This window comes from Ursus americanus, chromosome 12, assembly GCF_024610735.1.
Source record: "Ursus americanus isolate L20-20 chromosome 12, mUrsAme1.1.p, whole genome shotgun sequence".
Lineage (NCBI taxonomy): Eukaryota > Metazoa > Chordata > Mammalia > Carnivora > Ursidae > Ursus > Ursus americanus.
The window spans coordinates 61216094-61234036 of record NC_142138.1 but is presented as its reverse complement, the minus strand read 5'-3'; the positions used below and the strand labels follow the sequence as shown (position 1 = coordinate 61234036).

At 38.2% G+C, this 17943-nt stretch overlaps 1 protein-coding gene across 2 annotated transcripts in view; it reads right to left on the bottom strand.

The window, feature by feature from the left end:
- The window catches only part of MAGI3 (membrane associated guanylate kinase, WW and PDZ domain containing 3), a 233105-nt gene that overhangs the window by 80205 nt on the left and 134957 nt on the right, over positions 1-17943 (bottom strand). For both annotated transcript variants that reach the window (XM_045801476.2, XM_045801477.2), the window contains exon 2: positions 11242-11358. In XM_045801476.2, the coding sequence (XP_045657432.2) occupies positions 11242-11358 (117 nt within the window). The remainder of the gene's footprint in view (positions 1-11241; positions 11359-17943) is intronic.

Here is a 17943-nt window from a genome sequence, read left to right as displayed (position 1 = left end):
CCTTTCACACCTAGTACTTTAATGCACTAAAATAGATCTTTTTCGGTCTGACAGGAGGTGGTAGTCCATCTTCTTTTTTCTTCCAGATGGCTATTCAACACCCTTATTGAAAAGTTAATTATTTTCTCCTCTGATCAGTATGTCACTTCTGTCATAGAAATCTCATATAGAAATGGTTACATATAACTGGTCGTGTTATTGGGCTTTCTACTACATCCCATTTATCCACTGACCATTCCTGCACCATTATCATGGTGCTATAATTATTATATATATTATATATATATATCTTGGTATATAGTTGAACAAGTCCACCTTTTTTTTCTATTTACAGCCCTTCCATATAAAGCCTGGAGTCAGAGAAATAGGTTAAAAATGCTGGAATTTTTATGGGATTAGAATGACTCTATTAACCTATTTGAGGAGAACTCCTGTGTCCATCATACTGAATCTTTAATCCAGGAACAAGAAATCGGTCAGCATATTCAGATCTTCTTTATGGCCCCTTAATTTTATCTTACAGAAGTCTTTACACTTCTTTAGAGATTAATTTCTAGGTATTTCAAATGCTTACATGCTATTATAAATATCTTTCTGTAAACTGTCATGTGTCAATTATTAATGACATAAAAGAAAACAATTGTGGGAACCTATCTGGTCACTTCATTTGGATATAACTGACCGACAATTAAATTCACTCATTCTGACGGTACAATTCTGTGAGTCTTGGGACTCATCACTCCTAAAGGTCTTCTTCTGACCCTGTGGCAGCTGCTGATCTGCTGTCACTGTAGTTTCGTGTTTAACAGAATCTCATATACATAGAATCATACACTGATTCCAGTAGTGGTTTCTACTTGGCCTCTTCACTTGACATGATGCTTCTGAGATCTAGCCATGATGTGGTTCAATAGCCTTTTATTGCTAAGTGGTATTCTATCGTACAGATATACCAAAATTTGATTATGTGTTCACCATCGATGGGCATTTGGGCTGGTTCCAGATTTGGGACATTATAAATAAAGCAGCTATAAACTTACAAGTCCTTGGGTGGACATACATTTAAATTTATGTTGAGTTAAAACCTAGGAGTGGAAATGCTGGGTCATATGGTAAGTGTATGTTTAAAAGAAAATGTCCCAAAGTAAATATACTTTGCATTCTCACCAACTCCTAGATGAGAGCTACAGTTGATTTAGATCAGCATTTCCACGTAGCAATTCTTCCTTGAAGTCTCTTGGCCAATTTATTTTTTCTAAATCCCCAGAAAAATCAGTTGATAGGGAAGATGAGGAGAAAAAATATTATAATTCTCCTGGGAGAATTAAAGCTTAATCATCTGACATAGAACTGTTACTGATTTGAAGGACTCTAAAGACATCAACTGAAAGCAAGAGCAGAAAACACTGACAAGTGAAACCGAATGGTCAAGTTGACATTTCCAGGCACCAGCACAGAAGCACGTGGGACAGCAGCAGTCACAATCCACTCGTCAGTCTTACTTGCAGCTGTTCCCAAGCTACAAGTGTGAGGTCAAGGCCCTCTGTGCTAACAGTGAGTCCTTCTTGCAAATACAATATTAGCGTGGTTAGATGCATTTATACTTTATATAAATCCTATGAGTGGTAGGCTCCCAAAATCACAGGCGTTGAAGGCTAAATAAGTCCTTAAATTGGCAGTTCTGATGTGTGATTCTATGTAATGACGTTAACCTTGAAGGGGGATCTGAATGCTATTTGAATACTACCCAGCAATGTCCTTTGGCATTTTCCACTGTTTGAGTATATGCTATGAGTTTCAGTGCTTTGTAAATCCTTTAATAGAAGAAATGCAGAGAGAAGTGAACGTTATTGTGGAACACTCCAACCTGAAATCAGAAACTGGTGTATAATCTGAAGTAAAAGCAATACAGATTCCAAAGGCAAAACCAAAATCAGGGCAAGGAGACAACATATTTTCACCATTAAAAAAAGAAAACGAGCTTATTCAAATGACCAATGACTAATGCCCGATCTGAAGACGTTTTTGGACACAAACTTAACAATTTGAGGCCTATCAAGGCAACAAGAATTTTTTTTTTTTTAATGTCTGGAATACTTGTTACCAAAGTCAAAACTATCAAATAATACAAATGATACTTTTTTGTACTTTACAATTTCATTTTAGGAGTGAAAATTTCAAATAATAATGTGTGGATTTATCTTTCAAACTTTCAACTGATTTTTATTTGGCCTTTATTTTGTATTAATGTTTCCTTCTTTTACTGTTTTCTATTAGCAAATGTCTGTATCAGGTAGCGATAAGTGTTGAAAAGTGTTATTATAGCCTTGTTTTATTGGTTTATAATAATAATAACCAGGTGATTTTTAAAGTGCTTGGTACCCTCAGGAGAATCCATTCCACGCCATGGTGTTTGTAACCATCATTCCTCTGCCAAAAAGGTCAAGGGCAGCAGTCATTTGGGTTCCCAAGGTCCTTGATGCAGCTAGCACTTCACCTCGATCAACCACAGTTGATACTGTGATTACATTGTGATGCCACTTCTTGTCATGAATCACGACCATCCTACTTCCCACTGGAAGGAACGTGGCATTGTGCTCAAGCCCGAGAACACAACCACATTTAAAATTCCTCCCTGGAGGGGGGTGCCTGGGTAGCTCAGTTGGTAAGCGTCTGCCTGCGGCTCAAGGCATGATCCAGGCGTTATGGGATCGAGCCCCGCATCAGGCTCCTCCGCTGGGAGCCTGCTTCTTCCTCTCCCACTCCCCCTGCTTGTGTTCCCTCTCTCACTGGCTGTCTCTCTGTCATATAAATAAATAAATCTTTAAATAAAAATAAAAATAAATTCCTTCTTGGAGGGTCTGTCTCCTGGGGCTCCTACCAGTACCAATTCTGTATCAATCAGGATCCAAACAGGAGAGAGAAACATGGTAACTTGAACAAGGAGAGCTTAATATAAAACGTGACTATTTACAAGGAATTAGCTAAGAGGAAGTAAAAGAGAACTTTAAAGAGTATCACCCTAGAGCTGAGGGAGAATACTCCAATAAGGAACAAACTTGGAAGGGAGGGATACTCCCAAACTCTGGGATTCAGACTTCTTTGGAGGAGGTGTGGTCCTAGCCTGGGGATGGATCTGGTTCATAGTTGGTGGGTCAAGGCTGGCAGACAGGGAACAGTCTGTTGGCATACTGATGAAATTCACCAGCAAGCTGCCTGTGGTGGGGGCTGTTTCGAACTTCCTAGAAAACCATCTGGGACACTGGCTGGACCTGCCAGAAACCCAGTAGGAAACTACTTGCGGGGAATATTGCTGAAATCTGGGGAGCCATGTGGGGTGCCCATCAAACTCATTAGGAAACTGCAAGGAAGTCAGCAGGTGCACTGGTGGAACTCAGGAAGCCGCCTATGAGGTGGGAAGCTGACTGCTGGAGCACTGCTGAAACTTACTGAGTGTCTTTTTGCAGGCAGGAGCAAAAAGAAAAAGACACACTGGAACTAGGAAAAGATGACTCTTCTTTCTCCAGCATATACTACCTGCCGGCCCCAAGATAATTTGACATTGTACCTACCAGTTGGCAAAGGAGGAATGTTGCAATATCATACCCGGGCAAAAAAAGAGTAATTTGAAGCCAAGAGGCACTAAATAAAAACTGGCAGACTTGTTTTCTGAGCGATTCTACCATGAATGGGAGTTGAATTTTGTCAACTGTTTTTTCTGCATCTATTTGAGGAGATAACCTATTTTGTTTTGTTTTTCTTTTACAATCTGTTACTATATTAATTTCAAATGTTATCCCAACCTTGCATTCCTGGGACAAATACCCCTTATTTGTAATGTATTATCCTGTTTACATATTGCTATATATTGATTTGCTAAAATATTTTAAGGAGTTTTAAGTCTATGTTCATGAAAAATTGTGGTCCAATATTTTTTTTTAAGTCTTTGTCTGGTTTTAGAATCAGGATAATAATCAGATCACAGAATGAGTTGGGAAGTTCCCTCCTCTATTTTCTTAAAGAGTCTGTGTAGAATTGGTATTATTTCGTCTTTAAGTGTTTGGAACAATTCACCTGTACCATCTGGGCCCGATGCTTTCTTAATGGGAAAGTTACAAACTACAAATTCAATTCCTTTAACAGATTGAGAACTGTTATAAACTCATCTATTTCTTATTTTTAAAGATTTTATTTATTTCAGAGAGAGTGAGAGCGAGAGCGCGAGCAGCAGGAGGGGCAAAGGGAAGAGGGATACGTAGACTCCCCACCAAGCAGGAAGCCCGACTTGGGGCTCAATCCTTGGACCCTGGGATCATGACCTGAGCTGAAGGCAGACGATTAACCGACTGAGCCACCCAGGCAGCCCTCATCTATTTCTTCTTTTTTTTTTTTTTTAAAGATTTTATTTATTCATTCGACAGAGATAGAGACAGCCAGCGAGAGAGGGAACACAAGCAGGGGGAGTGGGAGAGGAAGAAGCAGGCTCATAGCAGAGGAGCCTGATGTGGGGCTCGATCCCAGAACGCCGGGATCACGCCCTGAGCCGAAGGCAGACGCTTAACCGCTGTGCCACCCAGGCGCCCCTCATCTATTTCTTCTTGAGTGAACACTGGTAGTTTTTTTTTCCTCCAAGGACTTTTTCCATTTCATTTGAGTTCAGTTTACTGTCACCAAGTTGTTTAGAATATTCCTGACTGTCCACTTAACATCTGTAGGATTTTTAATGATGCCATCTCTCTCATTCCTAGTATCATTAAACAGTGTTTTCTCTCTCTTTACCTAAGCAGTATGGCCAGAAGTTTACCAGTTTTACTGATCAGAAAAAATCAGCATGGGTTTCATCAATCTCTCTTTTCTGTTTTCTAGTTTATTGATTTCTGCTTTTATCTTTATTTCCTTTCTCCTACTTTATTTGGGTTTACTTTGCTCTTCTTTTGCTGGATTCCTTATTTTGCTCTTCTTTTGCTAGGAGTTTAGATCACTGACTGAGATCTTTATTATTTTCTAAGTATTTAATGCTATAAATTTCCCTCTAAACACTGTTATTGCAACATCCCAAAAATTGGTATGTTGGGTTTGATATGTTTTGAGATGCTGATATGTGTAATATTTTGTATTTTCCTTGTTAACTCACAGGCTATTTAGAAGTGTGCTATTTAATTTCCAAATATTCAGAGATTTTCCAGATGATTTTCTGTTAAGTGATTTCTTGCAATTCCATTATGATCACAGAATATATTTTGTATGATTTAAATTCTTTTAAATTTATTGAATCTTGTTTTATGGCCTGGAATATGGTCTTCATTTGTAAACGTTCCCTGTACCCTAGAAAAGAATGAATATTCTTCTGTGGATGGGAGGCATGTTCGAACACGTAGCAATTAGGTCAAGTTCAAAGTGTTATCCACGCTATAACCTTACTGATTTTTTTTTTTTTTACTTTCCCTGAAGGACGTGTTGAAATCTTAAACTCTAATTATGAGGGTGTCTATTTCCTTCCAGTTATATCACTCTGGTATCATACCCATTCCATCTGAAGAATTTCCTTTAGTATTTCTTATAGTGCAAGTCTGCTAGTGAAAAATTCCCTCACTTTTTTTTTTTCCTTTGGTCTGAAAAATTCTTTATTTCTCTTAAGGATATTTTTGTTGTATGTAGAAATCTAGGTTGGCAGTTTTTCCTTCCAGCATTTTGAAGATGACATTTGATTGACTTTTGGCTTGTACTGGTTTCTGTTGACAAGTCTACATTCTTTGTTCCCTTGTATTTAATGTATCTTTTTTCTGTCTGTCTTTCACATTTCCTCTATCACTGGTTTTCAGCAATTAGATTATGATATATTTAGATGTGTTTTTTTAATGTTTTTTTATTATATTATGTTAGTCACCATACAGTACATCTCCGGTTTCCGATGTAAAGCTCGATGATTCATTAGTTGCGTATAACACCCAGTGCACCAAGCAATACGTGCCCTCCTTACTACCCATCACCAGTCTATTCCATTCCCCCACCCCCCTCCCCTCTGAGGCCCTCAGTTTGTTTCTCATAGTCCATAGTCTCTCATGCTTCATTCCCCCTTCTGATTACCCCCCCTTTCTTTATCCCTTTCTTCCCCTACTGATCTTCCTAGTTCTTATGTTCCATAGATGAGAGAAACCATATGATAATTGTCTTTCTCTGCTTGACTTATTTCATTTAGCATTATCTCCTCCAGTGCCGTCCATGTTGCAGCAAATGTTGAGAAATCGTTCTTTCTGATAGCTGAGTAATATTCCATTGTATATATGGACCACAACTTCTTAATCCAGTCATCTGTTGAAGGGCATCTCAGTTCCTTCCACGATTTAGCTATTGTGGACAATGCTGCTATGAACATTGGCATACATATGGCCCTTCTCTTCACTACGTCTGTATCTTTGGGGTAAACACCCAGTAGTGCAATGGCTGGGTCATAGGGTAGCTCAATTTTTAACTCTTTAAGGGACCTCCACACTGTTTTCCAGAGTGGCCGTACCAACCTGCATTCCCACCAACAATGTAGGAGGGATCCCCTTTCTCCACATCCTCTCCAACAATTGTTATTTCTTGTCTTGTCAATTTTTGCCATTCTAACTGGCGTAAGGTGGTATCTTAGTGTGGTTTTGATTTGAATTTCCCTGATGGATAATGATTTTGAACATTTTTTCATGTGTCTGTTAGCCATTTGTATGTCTTCATTGGAAAAGTGTCTGTTCATATCTTCTGCCCATTTTATGATTTGTTTATTTGTTTCTCACGTACTGAGTTTGAGAAGTTCTTTGTAGATCTTGGATACCAGTCTTTTATCTGTAGTGTCATTTGCAAATATATTCTCCCATTCCGTGGGCTGCCTCTAGAAGCTTTTTATCTTGATGAAGTCCCACAAGTTCATTTTATCTTTTGTTTCTCTTGCCTTTAGAGATATGTCATGAAAAAGTTTGCTTTGGCCAATGTCGTAGAGGTTGCTGCCTATGTTCTCCTCTAGGATTTTGATGGATTCCTGTCTCACATGGAGGTCTTTCATCCATTTGGAGTTTATCTTTGTGTAGATGTGGTTTTTTTAATGTTTCTTCTGCTTGGGGTTTGTTGAGATCCATAGCTCTGTGGATTTATAGTTTTCATCAAATTTGGAAAAATTTCAACCTATTTATTAATTTGTTTTTTTCTGTATCCCCCCTGGCTTTGGCTGACAGTGTGCATAGCACAATATGAACGAATCACAGTCCTGTTTTGCCTATGACCCAATTTTTGAAAACAGCTATTACATATATCTTGCCCAATTTCTAGTTGTTTATAGTAAGAAGGTAAATCCAGTACCAGTTAGTCTTCCATAGCAAAAGTGGAAATGTCTCTCTCTCTATATATACTTAAAAAAAAAAAAAAAAAAAAGCTAATCTCTTCAGTCTTTTTCCTGTTTCAGTTTGATTCATTTTTATTGCTATGTCTTCAAGTTCACTGATCTTTTCTTCTGCTGTTTCCATCCAAGAATTTTTGAAGTTCCATTTAATTCTTTAAAAAAATTCCATTTTCTCTTTATTTTATTCCTATTTTTCTTTAAATCCTTGAGCATATTTATAACAACTCTAAAATGCATGCTTCAGTCATACCTGTTTATTTGGCATATATGCCATTCCTGTTTTGCGTTTTGTATCAGCTGACTTTTCGTTTGATTATGGGCCACGTTTTCTTCTTTTTTATATATCTAAGAATTTTTATTAGACACTGGGCATTGTAAATACGATGTTATTCAGTGTTGAGATTTTGTTGTCTTCCTTTAACGGGTGTTGCTTTTCCCCATCTCCTCCCTCCCATCCGCCCCCCCCTTCCTTTCTTTTTGCTAACAGTTGAGTTAGATGCATATTTGTTTAATCCTCGGGGGGCTTGCTTCATTAAGCTTTGTTAAAATGGGCCCCAAGGCACTTACACCTATTTTAGCCCTCCTACTAAGCCATGACCCTTGAGGTCTCTCCACTCAGGTGGGCTAGAACTCAGATTCTCCCAGCCCTGTAAAAACTCTGGAAATTGCTAACCTCAGAGCTCCCAGAGAATCTCTGCCTGGCCATGTGGAATCCCATCCTACACATCTTCAGCTCAGTATTCAGCAACAGAGTCAAGCGGGCACCTATGCAGATGGTTTGAGCTCCTTGTCTTCACAGCTCTCTCCTCTCTGACACCCTGGCCTGCAAATCTCAGGCACCTCAGACTTCTTGAACTCAGCTTTCTGTCTCCTCAACTCAGAAGCCTCTGTACTCCGCCTGGGCTTTCCCTCCCTGTACTATGGCCCAGAAAGTGGCTCCAGGCAGAAGGTTGATGAAACCATAGGATTTCTTTGTGGGCAGTCTCCTCCGCACTTCTATTAGGGATCATAGGCTTATCCTTTCGACAATGCAGTATCTGACAATGGTAGAAGTCTTTCTTTCTCTTATTAATTTTGTTGCTCAAATTGTTTCAGATCTTGTCAGTGGGCACCCCTTCTAGATGGCTTTAAAAAAAAATGTGCTTCTAATATGTCCCCATCATTTTTTAGGCATTTACATACTTTCTGGGATAATTAGATGCTCCAAGCTCACCTTGTACTTTCCTTGCTCCAGACCGGGAATCAGAATTTTCTCCAAGAAGATCTGGTATCTTTTAGTAAAGAATGGTAATTACAGACCATTTGGTATGTTAACTGTTACTGATATACCACCGCATTCTTGGAGGAGTTGTGGACACTTCAGTGTGTCGGTTAATAGGTCCTGTTAGGATCTGAAAAGGCTGCAGCTGATTGGACCCTATGAATGAAAACCAAATAAACTATAGCTCCTTTCTAGGACAAAACCTCACACTGAGGAGAAACTACAAAACTAGGACAGTACAAGTAAATTTAAAAGAAGATCCAAGTAAAAGTGCAGAGTACAGCAGAAAGTACAAGTACATATTTTTATTGACTTGTTTTAACAAGGGAAGAGGGAGCTCTAGAGCTATGAAACTAAAAATGCTACCCTGAGACACCTCACGCAGGCAAAGTACCAAGTTACTTATAAGGGAATGAAAATCCGATTGTTTTCAGACTTGTAAAGAGCAACGCTCTCTTTATGCCAGAAGACAATCAGATAATCGACTAATAGAATTAAGATAATCAAGGAAAGAAAATATAAGGCAAAGATTTCATATATATCCAAACAAACTTGAAAGTATAAAGGCCATAGACCAACTATGATGATCCTCTGACTCTTTCCTGGGAAATCTAGTAGAGAAGACGCTTTAGAAAACCACAGTCATGGAAGAAACAGCAACATAAGCATTGGTAGTTACATTTGATGTGTATTTACCCACAGAATAAAGAATAACGATGATATTAAAGGGGAGAGTGCACTATGTAATGGCTGTTTGTTTTGTTATTATAGACACAGGTCAAGTACCAAAATAACAGTGGAATTGAGGAAAGCATATGTGAAGTGGAGCAAGCTTGCTGATTATCTTTGGGGTAAAAAAATGTATATTATTTCAAGTCAGATGATGGGAGAGAGAAGGAAGGAGTAAGAAGCAATAACTGGATCACTTAATATTGTTCACAGTTGGGGAAAAAAACAAAAAAAGGAAGGGAGGAGGAACAGAGTATTATATAAAAGTGTAAAGGTAGCCATTAGAACAAAGGTACAAACCTTTCTAAAAAGAGAGAGATCAAATAAAATGGACTAGGGGGTGAAAGGCTATTTATATAAATGATGTGCGTATGGGTAAAATAGGAAACCATGACAAAACGCAGACTAAAGACATGGATCACATCAATAAATATAAAGCAAGTTTCACACTGGCTACAACGTCCAACACTATTTGTAAAACAAAGAGCTTCAGAAAGAGGAAAGAATAAAAAGACGGGCAAAGATATACCAGGCAAATGCAAAGAAAAAAAGGCAGGAGTTGCAATTCTGAAATCCCACCTGGTAGATTTACAGGAGGAAATCATACATAAAGAGTTGGATTTAAAAACAAAACCCAAAACATTTTATACCATGTTAAAGAGTCTGGACTTGTACTCAATGAGAGACTTTGAAGGATAAATTGTAGATGGACAAGAGTTGGACGTGCACTTACAGACCGGACGGAGGTGCGGATGCAGCTAGAATGGGGAAGAGGACAGACACTGAGGGCCTACTCGAGGACAGGTGGTTGGCACTCATGTTCTCATTTTAATTCTTAGAACTACATGGGGTGTCTCTTGTTATTCACATTTTATATATGGGGATTCTGAGGTTCAGGGAGATCAAGTAACTTGTCCAAGGATCAAGATTTTTCACCTAGCTCTTTGCCCCTACATATTATTATCTGTTAAAAAAAAAAAAGAAAAAAAAAAAAGAAAAAAAAAGTTCAAGCAAGAAAGGGGGAGGGTCTAAGGCAGTGCAGAAGGATCGGTATTTGAGGAGTATAATTAGGCACGCTTGGTGATATACTGGACACTGTGTAAGAGTAAATAACAAGAAAAAGAAATAAAGAATTCCAGAGCCATTATAAAAGCTACTATCGACAAGAAGTTACAAATATATTGAAAAGGAAAACAAACCAGAACATTTTTTTATTGTTTACTGCTTTTTATTTTTCCCCAGACTTGTGCTAACTAAAGCCAAAATGTAAGCATACATGGTTTCTTGTTATGTGTTCACACACACACACACATACACACACACACACACACGGCGTCCTTACAACAACCACCACCACCAGGTCCTATGAAAACTACCGAGACTGGAATAGATATACAAACATCTAGATAAAAATTCAACATGGATTACTACAAAGAAGGTACTGCATTTCCTCCTTTTTCCTTTGGGGGAGGGGCAGATTTTAAAATTAGTAATGTCCTAATAATTAACAGAAAAATGTTTACTCTCAGTGTACAAGGCACTGAGAGCGAAAAAAGCTTTCTTACTGAATAAACATTTGGAACTGATTTATGGAAGAAAATTTAGTTAGCAAAATGTACACAGAAAGTCTTAAACTCTTCAAGTCTAACGACTGTTTTTAACGTTACGATATAGAATCTAGTTTTTCTACTTGAAAAACAAAAACCCTGCATGTCCTTGGAAAACTTTTCTCCTTATCCAATTTTTGTTTCATCCTAGTGCCCCAACTCAGTCTTCCCAATTTGATATGAGATACTCTACTGAATTACTTCTACGTGTTTGATGAGTTAAATAAGGATACACTGGCCTCCTTTCTTTTATTCAATCTCATACTTACATGGAATGGTTCTCAAGTAGAGATTATCTCTGATCACTTGCTGCAACTTGTGGTCAATTGATCCTTTCTGAAACTGAAGACTCAGGTAATGTCGCAAATCTTTATTAATGACTTTACCTATGAAAAAAACCACAGAAGACAGAACACGTAACTGTTAGATCTCCAATTAAATATTGATGTTAGCGAGTGAATACCCTTAAACATTTAGCTATAGACAGGAAAAAGAAACAAGCGTATTTTACTAAAAACAACACTGTTTTCCTAAAAACAAATTATTATAAGCTATTATTATTATATTATAATTATATTAATATAATTATTATTATATTATTAAGTATTATAATTAATAATATATACCTATAGCACATAATGTGGGCGTAATTTTACACTAGTAGGGGAGGGACAAGGTATCGGTCAGAGAATATGACAAATATCCAAGATAATTTCCATCTATGGCTTTAAATACCATCTAATACCATGTAATACTGATAACTTCTAGGTTCTTACCATGTCTGCATCCCTGATCTACGTCCACCAAGCTCCAAAGCCATCAAACTCATTCATATACACTGCAGATATATTTGAAAGTCAAATAAGCACCTCAAATTTCAGATAGCCGAAACAGAACTCTTAATTCCACCCTCCCCCAATTTTTCCTCTGCTCTAGTTTTCCTTGTCTTAGCAAATAACGGCACCATCAACCCAGCAGAACAGACCCAAAAGCTAGAAATCATCAGGAGTTTCTGACTTCTCCTTTTCACTTCTATCCCTTGGATCCAATCCATTAGCAACTTTTGTCAGTTCTACCTCCAAAACATGCCCCATGCCCACTTCTCTCCATTTCCAGAGCCTCCACCCTAATCTAAGCCACCATCATTTCCCATCTCGCATTCTGCGTCAGCCTTCTAATCTGTCTCCCTGCATTCATTCTTGCCTCCTTCTGCACCACTTGCACAGAAGCCAGAGCAAGATTTTAAACATAAACCAGACAATCACCACTCTGTTCAGTAGCCCTCCCCCCCAATCTCCGCCACCATGACTTCTTTTTGCACTTGGAATAAAATCCAAACTTCCACATGGTCTAGCTTTGGCCATCTCTGACCAAACCCATTCACTAACCCCCCACTAACCATGTTTCAACGTACACCGGCCAGCTCTCTGATCTTCTAAAAGGCCAAATGGGGCTGTATTTCGGAGCCTTCTGTCTATCACTGACTGAACAGGCATCTTCTGTCTGTCAGAAGACTCCTAGATACAATGTGATTCAATAAGAGAATGAAAATTTTTTTTCTTATTTGTGGGGAAAATGGGAGATAAAAAGAGGACTATTAGAGGTCTCAAAGAAATGTTAAGCAGAAAAATAGAGGATTGCAGAAATCTGATAGCAGTGAATTTATAGTAAAGGCTGAACTTAAAATGAAAACCAAAGCAACCCAAACACTGTTCACTAGATAAGACTTCGCATGATTACAAAAGGGCAATGCTAAAACATAATGGATTACTGTATCGAGTAAGGAATGACTAGGCAATTAAAATATACTCTTTGCTTTATTTGGAACAGCTTAATTATGACAAGGATAGATAAGCCAAAAGGTTATTACAGATCAGTTCATTCTTTTAACTATTATTCCATAATGTAGCATTTCTAACCCCCCTTTTTGGTCTTTTCTCACAGGTATAAACAAGCATAACCAGATGAGAGGGTATTCATACAAGCAGGAAACCAGGGTGCTGCTAAAGTTTAGAGATAACATTCGGATCCTAACTAATAAACACAAACCAAGAAGTCCCTGTTTTGCCTTGCCAAAAATAGATGCTGAGGAAGGGGGACCCCTCTGTGATCAAAGAAGAAAGCCTGAAATATATTTACGGAGATAACACAGAAGAATCCCTGGTCACAGAAATGGTTTCTGCCAGGCATCCAGGGGCTCTACCAACCCGAGTTCCATTTAGATGGAACCATATTATGCCATTTCGTATTTTTATCACTGTACTTGTTCATTGCTGGGTGGAAGGAAAACATAATTCATAATCAATACTGTATAGTCTCAAGAACCCAGAAATAGGCCCTCAACTGTATGGTCGACTAATCTCCAACAAAGCAGGAAAGAATATCCAATGGGAAAAAAGAGAGTCTCTTCAAGAAATGGTGCTGGGAAAAATGGACAGCCACATGCAGAAGAATGAAACTGGACCATTTTCTTACACCATACACAAAAATAAACTCAATATGGATGAAAGGCCTAAATGTGAGACAGGAAATCCATCAAAATCCTGCAGGAGAACACAGGCAGCAACCTCTTTGACCTCAGCCACAGCAACTTCTTGCTAGACACGTCTCCAAAGGCAAGGGAAACAAAAGCAAAAATGAACTACTGGGACTTCATCAGGATATAAAAAGCTTTCGCACAGCAAAGGAAACAGTCAACAAAACTAAAAGGCAACCTATGGAATGGGAGAAGATATGCACAAATGACTCATCAGATAACGGGTTAGTATCCAAAACCTATAAAGAACTTATCAAACTCAACACCAAAGAAAAAATAATCCAGTTCAAAAAATGGGCAGAAGACACAAAAAGACATTTCTCCAAAAAAGACATACAAATGGCCAACAGACACATGAAAAAAATGCTCAACATCACTCATCATCAGGGAAATACAAATCAAAACTAAAGTGAGATACCACCTCACACCAGTCAGAATGGCTGAAATTAACAAGTCAGGAAATGACAGATTGTTGCAAGCAATACCTGACTACTAGGTATTTTTACCCAAAGGATACAAACATAGTGACTCAAAGGGGCACCTGCACCCCAATGGTTATAGCAGCAATGTCCAAAACAGCCAAGCTATGGAAAGAGCCCAGATGTCCATCGAAAGAGGAAAGGATAAAGAAGACGTGATATATACAGATATAGATACACACACACACACACACACACACACACACACACACACACACACTGGAATATTACTCAGCCACCAAAAAGAATGAAATCGTGCCATTTGCAACGACGTGGATGGAACTAGAGGGTATTATGCTAAGCGAAATAGGTCAGTCAGTCAGAAAGAGAAATGCCATGTGATTTCACTCATATGTGGAGTTTAAGAAACAAAACAGATGAACATAGGGGAAGGGAAAGAAAAATAAAATAAAATAAAATGAAAACAGAGAGGGAGGCAAACCATAAGAGACTCTTAACTATAGGAAACAAACTGAGAGTTGTTGGAGGGGAGGTGTGGGGGGATGGGGTAATTGGGTGACGGGCATTAAGGAGGGCATTGGATGGAATGAGCACTGGTGTTATGTGCAACTGATGAATCACCAAATTCTACCCCTGAAACTAACAATACAGTATATGTTAACTAAATTGAATTTAAATTTAAAAAAACTGTATAGTCTCCTTTCTTATTGAACAAAAACATATCCAATAATGAATTTGTTAAATATTTTTAAAATTAGGTAGATGTGTTCCAAATGCTTTGTAATAAACACTGTACAAAAGCTTTGATAGATTATTATATAGGTGCTTAAAAGTTTTAGTGGTATTTGCGGATGTTCAGAGTTTTTGAATAGATAGAGAACACATCATTGTTTTTTCCCACTTAAAATAATATAGTACTGGCTCCAACATGTAAAAATCCACTATCCAACATATTTTCATGAATATACTTAGCTTGGATAAAGGATAATGCCTCTGTAATTCAAGAAGACAATCTGAGTCAACACTTTTTTTTTAACTCAAGATTTTCTTTGTTTTTTAATTTGAAATTTTACTATAAGATATGGTATGCTGAGAACTCAGATTGGATTTTAATCCAACTAAAATAACAGCCATTAAATCAGATATAATGAAAGACAAAGCCGTAATAAAAGTCATAGATCACAAGTTACAGCATAACGGGGTTTCTTAAGGTGGAAATGAAGTTAAAACACCTCCTTTCCTATTTCAAGGGACTACAAGATCTTAAGACTGAGAGGCCAGTTAAAGCAGAAAGAACTAGATTTGAAGAATGGTACCTAGGAATATCAGGGCTGGAACTGTACTCACTCTCAGTTACGACCCACAACCCCTGCTGGGGTTCTGGATGCAATGCCGAGATGAATAGTTGCCAAGAAAAGGGTGAGGGGCAATTTCATAAATGTGACATTTTATTGAAAATGTGCAAGTCATTCAAAAACGTCGTCACACATCTTCAATGCTGGAGACAAAATATTACAAGTATCAGTGAAATGTCAATTATAAAAGATTAACAACTTCTATGTGGGGTTGGCATTCTTTCAGATTAATAATTAATAGTAAAATATAATGGATATAGGAGTCATCATGGACCTCCTTGCCTCAAGACACCAAAAGACCTTCTATAAGGGGACAGAATATTATGGTTCCCTCTTTGATAGGTATCCAGGGAATTTGTTTAAAAAAAAAAAAAGTACAAATATCCTGATGAGGCAGATGACTGTGGAATTACCAGGCCAACAGAAACATTAACTCACAAAAACACTGCTGAGTATATCTACATTATCACGTTGTATATAAACGTCAGCCTTTTATTTAGGCATAGTTTCACAGAAACTTGACATTTCAAGGGTATGAAAAACATTTACTTGGGGTTAATGCAGTTGCAGCTAAACAAGGAAGAGAAAAAGATTCTTCATAAGTTAGCATTCCTACCCAGCCAGGCTTTGCTCTACGTGTTAAGATTACTCCCTGATTTCTTTACTCCCTGATTTCTAAGTGATTTGTAAGTTTATTCATGAAACTTAAGAACAGATCTATAGATCTTACAAATACAGCTCAGGCGGGGAAGAGTCTGTAACTGAAATCTCAATCATAGGACTAAATCCAGACACTCAAGTTTCAACCTATAAATCCTTAGTCAAAAGAACGCATCACTACAAATCCATGCTTTCTGAATAAATGCGAATTAATGTTCACTGGAGGTTATCTCTGAGGAATGTGTGTGTAGAGACACTGATTGTAAGTTAGAGAAACCCTATGGCACGCCACCATGGGACTAGCCATTCAACAAGCTGTAAACCATTCTAACTGTCAACATTTCACTGCCTTTGCCATAAGGATCGTCTAAGAGACTTTGCCAACCACTTCCTAAAGTCAAGATGGTACGGGACTTTACTATTCCTTAATCCAGTAGTAATTATAAAACTGGGGGGGGATGAGATGAATTTGGCATATCTTATTCTTATAAATTCACATTGATTCATGGTGATCATCCTATTCTTTTCTAAACACTTAAAATATTTTATATTTGTTCAATCTCTTCAAATTTTGCCACAGTTTCAAGTTAAGGAAGTAGACTTGGGTTTTTACAATCTACTTCACACCTTTTGAAAACAGAACGTTTGTCTCTCTTCAGTCTTCTGGTACTCTCCATATTCTCCATGATTTCATAAAGAATACTGACAATAGCTCTAAGATCAAGTCTTTGGTGCCTTTAACTCCTGGGAGGCAATGCAGTTGAGTTTTGAAAATGTAAATTCATTTAAAGTGAATGAAACTTTTATTATCTTCTCATTTTTTTTTTAATTTAATTTCCCCCATTTCGGGCTGTTTGTTTTCCTTTTGCTAGTTCTAGATTATGGAAGCAAAGTAAGAATGGTACGTGTCTGATTTCTGTCTACAAACCGCTAACATTAACAACATCTTGCGACAGTGAGCCCACCGCTTCCTTCCTGCTGCTCTTGCTCCAGATACAACCCTCAAAGCATTTTGTCTACTTGTATAAATGTGATTATGTGCTCCTTCCATTTGTCAATCATGTGTATCTTTTAAAAAATGTGAGCTGCTCAGAGCATTCTACGTCCCCAAAAAGAATTTCCTCATATAATTTTCTTTTAGAAATCTCTAGTCTTGGGGTGTCTAGGTGGCTCAGTCGGTTAAGCATCTGCCTTCAGCTCAGGTCGTGATCCCAGGGTCCTGGGATTGAGTCCTGCTTTGGGCTCCTTGCTCAGCGGGGAGCCTGTTTCTCCCTCTCCTTCTGCCTGCCGCTCCCCCTGCTTGTGCTCTCTCTCTGTGTCACATCGATCAATCAATCAATCTTTAAAAAACAAAAATGAACAAAGAAACAAAGAGCAGAAACAGAGCCATAAACACAGAGAACAAACTGATGGTTGCCAGAGGGCAGGGGGATAAGGGGAAGTGGGATAGAGCAGATAAGTCACAGGGATAAAAGGTACCACATAGGAAATGTAGTCCATGGTTTGTCAGCTGAGGGCCAAGCCATGGTTTGTTTTTACAGAGTTAGTCCTAGTATCTAGCACACAAAATGAGTGAATCAGTTGAATTTTGTATTTTTGATTTTTCATTTGACCCTCTCCATCCTTGAATACATGAATTTTAGAAGAGCTCACCTGATAAAGCACTTTTTAGTAGTCTATATACAACTTTATCCTAAACTGCATTTCTTTTTTTTAAAGATTTTATTTATTTATTCAACAGGATAGAGACAGCCAGCGAGAGAGGGAACACAAGCAGGGGGAGTGGGAGAGGAAGAAGCAGGCTCATAGCGGAGGAGCCTGACGTGGGGCTCGATCCCAGAACGCTGGGATCACGCCCTGAGCCGAAGGCAGACGCTTAACCGCTGTGCCACCCAGGCGCCCCCTAAACTGCATTTCTTAAACAATGAAACAGATTTTATTTTGACTACCAAAACACTAAAATAAACTTTCATTGAAGCA